Source organism: Amaranthus tricolor, chromosome 7 (genome assembly GCF_026212465.1).
Source record: "Amaranthus tricolor cultivar Red isolate AtriRed21 chromosome 7, ASM2621246v1, whole genome shotgun sequence".
Lineage (NCBI taxonomy): Eukaryota > Viridiplantae > Streptophyta > Magnoliopsida > Caryophyllales > Amaranthaceae > Amaranthus > Amaranthus tricolor.
In genome coordinates, this window is record NC_080053.1 from 18,402,250 (window position 1) to 18,416,239 (window position 13,990).

At 35.2% G+C, this 13,990-nt stretch overlaps 2 protein-coding genes across 2 annotated transcripts; one reads left to right on the forward strand and one right to left on the reverse strand.

Moving 5' to 3' along the window:
• The first annotated feature begins 627 nt into the window (after positions 1-627).
• LOC130817898 (uncharacterized) lies at positions 628-3,958 on the forward strand. The gene is made up of 2 exons (XM_057683864.1): positions 628-1,336; positions 2,442-3,958. Exons 1-2 carry the CDS (start codon positions 697-699, stop codon positions 3,782-3,784), a joined length of 1,983 nt encoding a protein of 660 aa, XP_057539847.1. The 5' UTR covers positions 628-696; the 3' UTR covers positions 3,785-3,958.
• Positions 3,959-4,018: 60 nt separating this feature from the next.
• On the reverse strand, positions 4,019-11,081 carry LOC130817899 (peptide chain release factor PrfB1, chloroplastic-like). The gene is made up of 7 exons (XM_057683865.1): positions 10,830-11,081; positions 10,379-10,450; positions 8,820-9,040; positions 7,870-8,073; positions 7,514-7,729; positions 6,762-6,948; positions 4,019-4,412 (listed from the first exon to the last, which is right to left on the reverse strand). Exons 1-7 carry the CDS (start codon positions 10,999-11,001, stop codon positions 4,114-4,116), a joined length of 1,371 nt encoding a protein of 456 aa, XP_057539848.1. The 5' UTR covers positions 11,002-11,081; the 3' UTR covers positions 4,019-4,113.
• Positions 11,082-13,990: the final 2,909 nt, after the last annotated feature.

The following is a 13,990-nucleotide window of genomic DNA, read 5'->3' on the forward strand; positions in this document are numbered from 1 at the left end:
TTTTAAGAAAACAAAATATTGGTTGGGACCCAATTCCAGACCCTAGAACCACCTAAGCTTAAGGGTCTGGGTCTAGGTCTAGGTTCAAATTTTTCAGACCTTATAAATCTAGGTCTGGGTCTGAATCTACTGATAACATAAGATATAAATTTGGGTCAAGTTGGACGGACCCGACCTAAATCTGACTCATATCCATCTCTAATTATAAGGTGATGTCATATTAAAAAATTAGAGAAATTCCACGTGGTAATCACGAGTTTTTGACTTTTCCACGTGGTTGACAAATATCCGAATGTTGACTGGTGACTCTAAGCTTCTAACTTTCCACTTAATATGTATAAGTTTAAGATATTTGTTAAATTTATGCTATTTTTTATCTATCATAATGACCTTTTTTCAAAAGAACAAACATTCCAATCACCCTTAAGTTGCACTTTTTCAAAAAATTGGTTAAGATAAGTACTTAATTTAATAAGAGCATAACATTTTGTCAAAGTTAAATGTTTGAGATTACCATGCAGATTAAAAAAATATTTGTCTATTATATCAAAAAATCATTTTCCAAAAAAAAAAAAAAAAGATTATGACTTGGTTAAAAAATAAAGATGATTCGAAAAAAATGAAAATATTCCAAATCTTATTTCACAAATCACCTTCCGGTTATTCAAAACCTAGGGTTTCTTTAGCAGCGAAGTAATGGACGAAAAAGTCGCGAAATGGATCATAGAATTCCTTTTGCGAAAAACATTCATCGACGAAAAGATCATCAATGGTGTACTTTCATGTCTTCCTATCTCTAACAATGATAATCGCTTGAAGAAAACGATTCTTTTGCGAAAAATTGAATCAGAAATTTCTAATGGTTCTGTCTCTGAGAATCTCCTAGAATTATTCGAAATAATAGAAGAGTTAGACCATAGAGAGGGTACTAGGGCGTCGGATTCAATGAAAAAAGCGTATTGTGCTGTTGCGGTTGATTGTACGTTAAGATTTCTGGACGAAAATACGAAGGATAATGGAAGTTATGTTTTAGCAGTGGAGAGAGTATGGAGAAATAGAGTTCGTTTGATGGAAGCTTTGCTTTCTGAAGAGTCGAAATGTTGGTTGGAAGATATTGAAGCTGCGATTTGGGATTCGGAAGTGTGTAAGAAGATTTCAATGAGGAATACAAGAAATGAAGCTTTGAAGGCTGTTAGAGGTTTTTTGAAGGAGGCTTGGAATAGTATGGGACCAGCATTTCTCGAATTGGTGGCTGCGAAGGTTGGAGATGAGGTAGAGGCACTTCGTCGTGGTGTCGGTTCCGTTAACCAGTGCCCCAAAGTAATGGCTAATCAAGGTATAATTTAGATGATTCTTGATGATTTATTTTGATGGTGTACTTGATTGTCATGATTTATTTGTGCATATGAAATCAATTGTTTGATTGTTTTTTGTTTGATGTACTCGAAAAAAATTGAATTACGCTGCTATCATTTTTGCGATATGAATAACGTTAAATAAGTACAATGCTTGATGTTCATATTTGACTGATTTTAATTGATTAAAGTTTGAAAGAAGGGAAGGGTTCAATTGAAATTCAAAGGTTTGATAATTAAGCAGGAAAATTTACATTACAATGGAGAAGTTTGATAAATAAAGAAAGGAGTAGTGTAATTATATTTTAATAGTTAGATTATGGGATTAGTATAAATGACTGAAATAATGCAAGAGTAGATGTTTATTGGGATGGGATGGATTAGTGATTTGTTGCTTAAGCAAAGAGCTGGTTTTTCAAGACTAGTTCATTGATAACCCGAGTTGCCAGCGCCACTAGTATTTGGATTAGAGAGAAGAGAGCGTGAAAAACTAGTAAAAAGTTATCTTTTGAGTTAGGCTGTAATGCTGATACGTTCTACAGGTACCTTCATTAACAGATATTATTTATGATTTGCTCATTAAAATCATTCCTCAGCATGGTTACTCTTCGATGTTGCTGGTTCTGTAGAAGTTCACTACCCAGCCGTCATTCTATAGACACTACTGTCCTGTAGTGATTTTCTATTTTTTTTCCCTTTTTGGAAGAAATCGGAATAGGAGATAGTGTCCATACTCTTTTAGTAATTGAGAAATCCTATATCATGTGATAAAATTTTCTGAAATTATAATTTTATGTTTCTCAAAGTATCTAATGAATCAATGTTCACTTATGCTTTTGTGTTTTGCCTTACATAATTTATCATATTTGTGGAGATATAGCTGTAACTAAGCTGTTGAAGTACCAGATGATTTGTATCGAACTTAGTTCTGCTTAGGATTCTCAGTGTCCTGGTATACTTCATGTTAGAGAATAGAGGCATTGAATTGAGATTTTAAGGTTTTGGTTTTCTTGCTGGATGTTCATGTTTCTGAAACTTGTAATTTGTCATTGGTCAATTAATTTAAGTCTGTAAATGATTCTGTAGGAGTGCAAAAAGGTCAGTCATTAGTTAGGCGAAAAGATGTTGCAGTGAAGACTAAACATCTTAGAGGGGCAAAGATTTCTGATGCTGGTGAAGATGCAGTAGGTTCTATAAACACAGCCAATGATGTCCCAATTGACGAAATAGAGAAAGTGCCAGAAACGCCTGAATCCAATTCCTTGCAGTTGCAAGCTAATGCGGGTGATTTTCATCCTGATACTTCTCAAGTTGCCCGAAATTTGTCTTTTACCAAGGACAATGATGTCCCAACCCATAATATAGATAGTGTGCTAGCACCTCAATTGAATTCAAATGTGAGAGCTTGTCATCCTGATGTGTGTCAAGCCACTCATAACATGTCACTTACAAAGGACAATGAGCTTTTACCCCGCACAATTGAAAAATTGCGAGCACATCAATCTAGTTCCGTGCTGAGTAATTCACATCCTGATGCTTCTCGAGCAGCTTGTACTCAATTTGTTATGAAGGTGACAGACAACACTAATGGCGTAAAAGCAGCAGAAAACAGGACAGATCCGGTTATACAAACTCCGAAAGTAAATAGATTTCAAAAAGCACTCAAAACAAGTGTCATGGAGCTGTGTGAGGCCTCGACAGAACCTCTTCAGGAAACTGTTCAAGTAGCTGAGACTATGTGCTCTACAGGGGTGACACACAACCATAAAACTGCTGTAGAAAACCAGGCAGGAGTTGAGAAGCATGCCTTCGCGGAAGTGAATAGGGTGCAACAAGCACTTGAAACTAGCTCTGTAGAAGTGCATGCTGTTGGGAAGAATCCTGGTGCCACTCCTTCCAGAATAGTAGAGAATGTGTCATCTAAAATAGCAACAAACAATGTGAACAATGATGCTGTATTAGCAAACCAGACATTACCAGGAACCGATGCACCTAGAGAGTCCCCTAAGAACAACCCTAAAAATGTCGATAAGGACCAGATCCTGGAAAAGATTGAAGGCAGTGATACTCATTATCCAAGGGAACTGCCAAATCGTAAGCGTAGTTTGATGGAACCCAATGGCACTAGTCATACTTTGGAGTGGGATGATCAGAATGATATCGAGAGCAGAGACTTACATGCTCATTCACCTTCTATTTCAAAGAGGAGTAGGTCGTCTGCTTTGAAGCTGTATGACTCGAGAAATTTTGCATTGAGGAGATTGAGGAGGAAGTGGACTCCACAAGAAGAAGACACATTGAGAGATGGTGTGAAGAGGTTTGGCAGAAGTTGGAAATACATCCTCGAATGTTACAGGGAAATTTTTGGGGACAGAACATATGTAGACTTGAAAGATAAATGGCGGAATATGACACGATACGAGTCTTGATGGTCATGGTTTTCCATCAAAACCTATAGGGATTGACTGCTTCGTGGCCTTTTCATCTGTTAATCTCCCTTGTTTTTTTGTTGTTCATATGTAATTCTTTCATCCTTGTAAATGAGATTATGTACATACATGAAATTAGCAGTTAATAGTTGGCATTTTTTGACATTTTTGAAAGTTGGTGTTGCAATATCATCAAAACAACCATAAATAACAAGAGTCATATATAACAAGATGCTTTCATAAACTACAGCATCCACTCATACTTTGGAAACAAATTTAGTCTTACAAGATCAATAAGTTACAAAATACCTAGGATACAAAATCGGCTTTTAGCTACTTGCTGAAAGCGTCTGAGTGTACTTATGTTTCAAGTAAGATTTAATGAATGGATCTAAATCACCGTCCATCACAGAGGCGATATCTGAAGTTTCATGGCTTGTACGCACATCTTTCACAAGCTTGTATGGGTGAAACACGTAGTTGCGTATTTGCTGGCCCCATTCTGCCTTCACAGCATCGCCCCTGATCTGCTTGATCTCAGATGCCCTTTGCTCCTCCGCAATGACCAAAAGCTTGGCTTTCAATCGATTTAAGGCTTTAACCTTGTTTTGTATTTGGGATCTCTCCTCTGTAAAACATTTCCTTTAGTAGGTTAGATGTAATTTCATAAAGAATGTTAAAATTTGGAGTTTTGCCAAGAATAATATACAGCATGTAAGGGCTCATACTGGCCAGTGGCCAAATTCAGACAGAAATTGTTGTTCCAAGTCCATTGAAACTGATTGAGATCCCTTAAACCATAAAATGTTTCGAGTTCTATCATGATCAGCTCTAAAATAATCAGATAAAAGTTGTACCAGAATTTTCTAAGGTATTCAATTTTTCACAATGCCAAAGCCTTGATCATAATATATATAGTCTGGTACAAACTATACCAAACAAAACAAACTAACATGAGAAATTGTCAATAACAAGATTATATTCTATTACACTCCATTTAATACTTCTACTAGGTTACAACAAAGAAAACTAGTTTAAATGATCATATATATGTATAGGGGCATGATCAGCTAAGTTGGTGAAAACCATGAAAACGGACAAAAAGGGTACATATCACGTTAAGGGGGCGTTTAATATGAGAATATAAAATGTAATGGAAAGGGATTTGATAAAGAGGAGTAACAGTAAGGGTATGGGTTGTAGTTATATGTTGTTTGGTATGAAAATATAAGGGTTTGAGTGGTAAATGAAGAAGCAATGTCTTCTGTTACTGCTGGGATTTGAGTGGTAACAAACTAAGGGTTTGGGTTACTCTCAAGAAACGGAATGGGTAATCCAAGTCTCAAACCAAACAGATTGTAATGGATTGGTTAACTTATTCCATTACTAAGACTTTAAATTTTGCATACCAAACACAACCTTAATTGATCATAGAAAGGGAATTTATTACTTGACATAAATAGGTGGTAATAAAGTAAGAGTATCCATTACCCTCAAGAAAGAAATTGGTTTAACCTAATATCATACCAAACAAAATATGTGAATAATGGTAATTGAATCCCTTACAACAATGCCACTGAAAGTATATACCCCTTAGCCCCCAATTTAGAAGTTGCAGTGGTTTGCACGTGATCCTCTTCCTATATGTGTGTGTGTGCGCGTGCGTGCGTGGGTGTGCATGTGTGCATTTTATATTACTCTAGTTATACATTTAATATTTGACGTACCTGTTCCTCTTCTAATAACCTCAACACTCTAACCAGCAAATTTTCGTGGTGCATTTATTGGTATTCTTTGTACATGAAAAATCTGACGTACATAAATTTTACTTCAATATTTGCGACTCCGATAACTTTTTCTCTGTCTTTAGCACGATCTCACTTATCCATTTCATCATTTCAATCTTGATAGAAATCTTCTTGAAATAAATTAATCCAAGGTAGTTTTAGCACTCACTTGAAATGAGCTCTTTCGTATCTAGTTTAACAAAACACCTAAGCTATGATCATTTACTAATATGACCATACATTTTTGGACAATTTTCCCTTAATCAAGAAGTAATTGATTTAGGTTGCATCCACTTTAAGCTTCCGGTACAAAAGTCACCAAATGGTTTTTATGCTTAGTATACAATGTGTTAAGTACTAACAAATCATGTGCTTTTGTAAATTTCATACTCCCTCATTTCTCATTGCAAATCCAAAGCTTCAAGGATACTCTCAAATCCAATTTAGGTCTACTAATACGATCTTCATATTATCGTCAATATACAACTTACTTCTGATGTTGTGATACTTAATACCACACAATCTAAATGCTCCTCATATTTTCTTTCGAGTGCTTTCTTTTCTCCCAGTTGTGGCGTATATGCATCGATGATATACAATATCTCTCATACAAACACAAGTCTCATCCCCATAATTCAATGATTTATTCTACACACATCAACCATATTATTGGCTAACTACTCATCCATCATAATATCAACTTCATTTCTCTCTGAATACCACAATTTGCAAATATTTTCTCTTTGATGAATGTTTCGGCCTCAATTTTTTTAGTCATAAAATTGAGTCACGAAATATAATTTATGTTGGTTAGGCATTGTGCAAAGGATTGATAAATGCATATGTGGAAGATTGGAAGTATAAAACACATAAATGAATGGAGGAGGTAAATATAGATGGATGATTAGTTGATCATTGAAAATGACTGTCTTAGTAGTAAATTTGTCTTAGATAGGGTTATAAAGAGTATAATTTTTGTTAGCGAAAATCTTACGTTGATTAATTATGGTTCATGTAACTGACCCCATGTGTTCAGATTAAGTCTTTGGCATTGTTGTATTTAATATTTTGAGTGAACTCGCTTGAGTTCATTTTTGCGAGCTATATAATACGGGTACTTTCTGTTTACAACATTCAAAAACTCAACTCTATTGCCTTATGATTAATACTACCGAGGGAAAGAAAGGGACCTGAGCATCGGACGGCCACGCCAGTGGGAATGTGAGTGATTCTAACAGCAGTTTCAACCTTGTTTACATTCTGACCTCCTTTTCCACCAGCCCTTGTGAAGCTGATCTCCAAGTCCTCTTCGGGAATTTCAACATTCAATGACTCTTCAGGAAGAAGAGGCATGACTTCAACACCAGAAAAACTTGTCTGCAATGCAAAAAAGGTTTATGTTTAAATTTTGATCAATGCAAATACTGCATAGTCTATATACATACACCAACGGACTAAAGAGTTATGGAGGAAAAACCATTTATTACTCCATTTGTTCAGTATTTCTAGGCCATTCAGTCTTCTACACATCAAATAAGAGAACTTTATCCTTCCTCAGCCGGTCTCCTGAGGGACGTCTCTTGCCCAACCTATCAAAGCTTAATTCCTACTCTTACTCTACATTTTCCTTTATGGGCCGACTCAATTAGAGATGGTCTCTCAAAAGGACAGTCTCTCACAAGAATTTGCGTTCCTTTAAATCATTGAAATACGGTACCCTAAGAAATTTAGCACGTACTTCAACACCAATATGGAACAGAATAGCCCGTAATCCGTACCTAACTGCCAATAGTAGTGATGAAGAGGAGATCTCAAACTTTAGCCTTAAAAATCATTCAAATCAAAGGTGCAAATTATATGGGAGAATGCTATCCAGCCCAAGGATTCCAGTAATCCAGTCTTCTCAAATGCAGGCTAATAGAGATGTGAAAATCATGCTAACCTGACGAAGACCCTTAGAATTGAAAGGTGATTGCCTGACAATACGATGAGTTCCTTTCTCTCCAGAAAGATATCCATAAGCATAACGACCTTCAACCTCAATCGTAGCTGATTTAATACCTGCTTCTTCTCCTAATGATTTGTCAACCACTTTAGCCTTGTACTTCTGCTTTTCGGCCCACCTCATATACATCCTGAGAAGCATATCAGCCCAATCCTGCACTGAAATATATCATACAATTCACACAAGACTGGAATATGAAAAACAGGCCTTAAGCGTATCGTCACATTTCACATATTGTTTAAAATGTTTGAAAGAAGATATGGTTCAAATAATATGATCGAGGATAAGCACACCTGAGCATCTGTCCCACCAGCACCAGCTGAGATAGAAATAACGGCACCTTCTTTGTCATATGGGCCAGAAAGCAGTTCTGTCAACTCAAAACGATCAAGCGCTTTGTTCAACTCCTTAATGATTCCCACAGCCTCTTGAAGTAGTGCAGTATCTATAGAATCCATCTCTTCGGTGAGATTAATTATTGTTTCTGCTTCTTCTACCTGCAGAAATTGAAGCAATTCAACAAGTTCAATACATCAACAACCCAAAACCCAATTTGACACTTTTTACTTAGCTAAAAGCCTAAGTTAAGAGCTTTGTGTAGGTTTCTGCTTTGCTCTTTCGGTGAATACACCGAGCAGTAACGGACGCAAGAAGGGGCTTAGGACCAAACCCCACCATAAATTAGATATTGTACTGAATTTCATAAGAATCGTAAAAATGTTGAATATCTTCAAAGCAAATGTCACGCCCCCTCCTTTTTCTTTTGTTTTTGTCTAATTATTATAATCAATTTTAAGGACCCCCATAGATAAAATCCTGGGTCTGCCCCTAATACCTAGAGAACTCTTGGTTAAATAATGCATATCGTTTTTGTAGGGAACTACTATTAGTAAGACACCCTTGAAAATATTCACTTAAGATATAAGATCAGGATTAGTTTAAAATATATCACTCTTTGTGGGACCTATGTTACTTGGACTCGGGTACTGATGTTGGATACGGGTACGTGTCCAAGTGTCGAATACGTCTAAATATACAATTTTACACCTAAAAAGAACCAATGTCCGAGGATCAAGAATCGGAAACGGATACGTAAAGCAAAATGAAAAGTCTGAGTAACATAATATAGGACTTAAGATTTGGGAGAATGGGGACGACCTCCTTTTGTATCTCTAAGTGCCGAAAAACCAAGGAAACTCGATGTATACTTAGCAGTTACTATATAAGATGAGAAATTCAAGACCTGGGTTTGAAAATCTTTAAGAAGTTTCAATTTATCTTTGACATCAGTGAGAGCTGAAAGAGTTTCTTGGGCCTTAGCACGGTCATCCCACAATGTGCTATCAGCTGCTTTGGACTCCAAAGCTGCAAGTTCCTTCTCCAAGTGTTGCAATCCAGCAGAGAGTACAATCTCTTCAACACGTGTACTTGTACTTTCTACCTCTTTTCTTAATGTGTAAAAATCTACAAGCAAAGCAACACTTAATATCATACCGTCATAAACGTTTTAGTAGGAAATATAGCAAGAAGTTGGGATAAAATAGGCTCAATCATTTTTCAAAGAACGAATTAGATAAAAAGGAGCTATTACCTCTTGTAGAATGGTGATAGCATACATCGATAATCAAAGAACCCCGTTACAACTTAGATTAAGGCGCGAGGCGCAAAAGGTTCTTAAAGCGTAGGTGCAAAGCGCTGGGCGAAGGCGCAGGCTTTTTGGAGGCAAGGCACACTTTTTTACTAAATAATCTAATATAGTTTTAAAACATATTTAATACTTAAAACACCACGACAATCATATTACAATATCAACAAGCTTGAAAACATCCATTATCATAGTGGTAAACACTAATTTAACACAAGAATACTATAATGAGAACATGAAGAATACTTAAGAGTTATTTTCTTCTTCTTAACTTGCTACCCATCGCTGTTTTTTTCAGCAATAGTTTCTCAAACTTCAAATTTAAGTGAATTTGGGTTTCGAGTTTTATTTATTTTTCAAAATTACAAGCTTTTAAGTTAATTACCAACACCAATCAGGAGGCGCACAAAGCACAATACACATCGAGACGCACAAGGCGCACACCTCTTGTAGTGGGCTTTGCCTTGCCTTACCAAAGCATTTTCAGCTGAGCCTGAGCTCGAGGTGCACAAGGCACGGTTTTCAAAACTAAGGTTACAAAATTTAAATGTTAACACCTGAATGAAATAGAACAAGAAACATAGATGAAACAATGACCTCTTAATAGGCAGGCTGAATATGCTAGAACTCTAATCAGGATTGAACATACCGATTTAGTAGGGAATCATGAAAGTGGAAAGCAATATCCACAATCCAAGTTTCCGTACATTTAAGATATATATGAACAAGAAGAAACCTCAATACCTTCCATGATCCTCATTATAGACCACTCATTTGACTATACATATCTACCAATATTCCACTCCATCCCTAACCTCGAACACTCCATGGTTCCATCTCTCTTTTCATTATCTTTACCTCTTTCCCTCCATGAATTGTCTCCAATAAAGTACATCATAAAACACAAGAAATCTTAAACTCCACTATTATGAGTATTCGAATCAAAAGGTACACATGCTCAATATGCTAAGCTTTAAAGCCTACCCAATTTCAAACACCTGATCACACCAAAAAGAATACAAGCATATACATGAAAGAGGACCAAACCCAAGAAATTAAACCTTTATAATTCAAAGTAATGAATTCGACTAAGAAAATGCACAATCAAGTAAGGTTGGAAGGTGCTGTCTAAAATTGATAAAGTACACAACACATACCTTGCATTGCCCATTCACTTGTTTCATTGCTGACCTCAACACTCAATTGACTATCTGGGGTAGCAAATTGAACTGTCCCCAAATTCCAAAAAATGCACATACACACAAATTCACTTAATCAGATAACATTATACTACAATAATTCAGAAAAAGTGCAAGATATCAACCTAAAAATTAAACCAAAAACCAAAAAAAATTGTTCAAACAAAGAATCATCTCAAGAAAAAAATGAACAAGCATCAACTTCTACATTAAAAAACTAGTTTCTTAAAACTAGTAGCTATGCCTCTGTGTAGAAACTAAGCATCAACTGCAAAAATTCATGTTCATACCAGTTAAATGGCTAACATTTAACAATAAACAAACATCAAGAAAATCATTTTATAAATCCAACAAAAAATTAACAAAGCTAAAAATGGATGATATTTAACAGGAAAGAACAAAACTTTACCAAAAAGTGGAGAGAAGCGAGATGACAAACTCGGGTATAGAGGAAAAGAGGAGATGGGTTTAAAAAGAGAGACAAAATTATGAGAGAAATAGAAATGGGTAGTAAAAATTGGTAATTTAGTGGAAATGGGTACTTTCAATTGTGAGCAGGAAATTTGCATAGCTCCATCCATGGCGGATTCCTCTCAAATGATATGAGAGTTAGGGAGAAATGAAGAAAAAAATCATGGATAAGCTTTTGAAATTCACAAAGATTTTAAACGACATCGTATTGAGCTTCAATTCCTGCCGTATATGATTAACGAGTGGTAACTGCCAACTGGACATGCCACGCGTCAGACCGACATGAAACTTTGTGTAAAATAAAATTCAGATAGTAAAATAATTAAGTATATTGTGTCGTCTTTATTAATAGCGAACAAATTTAAAATTAAAATAAAAAAGTCATTAGAATTAATAGAAAATAAATCACAAAATTAGCAAAAAGGAGAAATTGATTTCCAATATATTTTGGCAAAAAATAATATTAATGAAAGCTTTGGTGTTTTTTGAATAACAATGACTAATAAGAAATATAGAAGTTTTCCTAAAAAGTAATTATTAAAATAAGTATCTTTTTGTTGGAGTTTGTATCCATACAACAAGAAAAAAAATAGTTAAAAAATAAAGTGTATTGTGTTCGTCGATATTAATAGCGAATAAATTTAAATTAAATTGAAGTAAACACAATAAATAATTACTCCTAAAATGTGTGAAACCCAGAAGAAAATACTTTGAAATTGTAGATTATGTGAAACGAAAAAAACACAATTTATTAATAAATTTGGGAGAGGCAAAGAGAGAAGTGAGTATTTAACCCTAAACACAAGGAAATAGATTTTTGATGGAGCTTTTGAGGGAGGTTTGGGATAATGCGTACTTAAAAATTACTCCACATAATTATATAGTATTTGACCCTAAATAATTAGAATATTTGAAAAAAATATGATTATTTAACAACTTAATTCCAAAAATAAGCTTTGTGAAAACTTATTTTCCAAAATAAGCGTCCGTACATCCAAGCCTAGCCTCGGGAAGAGTCGCTGTTAGTAACAGCGAAAGTGAAAAAAAAAATTAAAAGCCGAAAGTTGCTGTTAGTAACAGCGACTTAAAAAAAAAAATTTTAAGCCTAAAGTCGCTGTTACATCGAAATATTTTCCTGGGCCAAGACTCACATAACAGCAAGCCCAAAGCCCATTCACTTTAACCTTCAAACAATTATCTAATATCAGATGAACTAACTTTAAAAACTTGTTATTGTTTAATTAATCTTCCGATGTGGGACTATGGGTACATCCAAAATTTGTGCCGCCATGTGCCATCTGAAATATTTCAATAGCTATATCATATGTTTGGACAAACAGTTGTAGATAGTGTGTAAAAAGTCCTTTAACATACATAAAGAACCACAAAGCCATTCCTCGACAAAATCTTTCCCAGCTCGTTTGCTGTAAAATCAGCATCAGTTTTTGCAATCCGTTCTCCCCAGTGTGTAAGCCATCCAGTGTAGAACTCCCTGGAACAAGAAACACTATAAGGGTCATATGGAATATCATTCAGTCAATGTGCCAAGAAATTGGAACCACAACATAACACTCACGATGATAGAGGAGGAGATTTTCCAGGTGCATTGAATTGCATTTGCAATTTAAAAATTGGCCATGGCTGATCACCTGTTGCAAAGTCAACAGCTGCCACAGGTATAAAGAAATATATCGGTATCATATATAGTTAAACTGCAATTTGCTACAAGGTAAGATTGGACTAGTAACATAAACAAACTAAATCAATGAACTCTTGATCTCCTACCAGTTAGTCTTGTGTCTTGTACCTATAGGCTACAGCATTACGATATCAACTTACTTGCCAAGCAATATTAAATAAAAGACAAGGAACTTTTGTTTTTGTTCTTCTTGATATCCTAAATATTATTTTTTGTTAGTAATTAGTAACAATCACATTAAAAATAACATTACCTTTCATTGAGGACAAAACATCACCTCAAATTCAACAAGAAAAAGCTTCCCATCCCTTTAGACAAAGTCGAATGCCAGTTGTAGGTAATAGGAACCAAAAAGAAATCAAAAGGTCAAGACTATCACTCTTATGGCTCTAATGACACATATATTCTGTTAAAAAAGCCCAGAGATATAAAAGTTTCCCCCAGCAAATGATGGAACAAATTTGGTCATAATAAGCATTGCAGTACTAGAAGTAGCAATGTACAGACATTACAACCAGTAATTGTTATTAGAATATTAGAATATCTTAGCATAAAATCTCTTTGATTTCTTTGTGATTATGTACAATCTTTATGATTTTGTAGAATATTAGGAAAATATTTAGTTTCCTAAAGTACATTGACAAACTTGTATATATTGACATTATCATTAATGAGAAAGGCAAAAACCGAGTCATTCTTACATGGTATCAGAAGCTTCGGTTTTTTGATCCCGACTCTTTTCTTTCTCCTTACGGCCAGCCAGCTTTGCTCCACCAGCTGCCGCCACTTCTTTGTCTTTCTTTTCATCCTCTTTTTCTTTACTCTTTCTTCTCCATGGCCTCTCCCACCAAAATTCATCCCGCTACTTTGATTACTAACATTAAAACAAGTATTCCTATTCAACTTAATGAAGATGGTTCCAATTTTCATACTTGGGTTACTTTATTCAAACTTCATTGTCGTGCTCATCTTGTGGATTCTCATATTCTTCCCGATGACTCCTCTAAAGTTTTAAAAGATTCCGACTGGCAACGTCTTGATGACATTGTTCGAACATGGATTTATGGCTCTATTAATCCTTCTCTTCTTCAAACTATAGTACGTCCCGATGATTGTGCTTTTGATGCTTGGACTCGTATTGAGAACAATTTCCAAAATGATAAGACATCCCGAATCCTTCATCTTGAATCTCAATTTAATGACATTTCTTTATCCACTTTTTCGGATGTCAAGTCTTATTGCAATGAAATTGAAAGTATTGCTACTTCTCTTAATAATCTTGGCACTTCCATCACCGACAATCGATTGGCTCTTCAAGTTCTTCATGGATTAACTTCGGAATACAAAACTTTTCGGTCTTTGGTTCAACATATGAATCTTATTCCCTCCTTTGATACTCT

What these genes read in the sequence shown, in the direction of transcription:
- LOC130817898 (XM_057683864.1), top strand. Translation starts at nt 697, where the DNA reads ATGGACGAAAAAGTCGCGAAATGGATCATAGAATTCCTTTTGCGAAAA. An exon ending in CAAAGTAATGGCTAATCAAG is followed by an intron (nt 1,337 to 2,441) that starts GTATAATTTAGA and finishes ATGATTCTGTAG; the next exon opens with GAGTGCAAAAAGGTCAGTCA.
- LOC130817899 (XM_057683865.1), bottom strand. Translation starts at nt 11,001, where the DNA reads ATGGATGGAGCTATGCAAATTTCCTGCTCACAATTGAAAGTACCCATT. An exon ending in TCGCTTCTCTCCACTTTTTG is followed by an intron (nt 10,451 to 10,829) that starts GTAAAGTTTTGT and finishes ATTTGGGGACAG; the next exon opens with TTCAATTTGCTACCCCAGAT. An exon ending in ATTCTAAGGGTCTTCGTCAG is followed by an intron (nt 6,949 to 7,513) that starts GTTAGCATGATT and finishes TTTGCATTGCAG; the next exon opens with ACAAGTTTTTCTGGTGTTGA.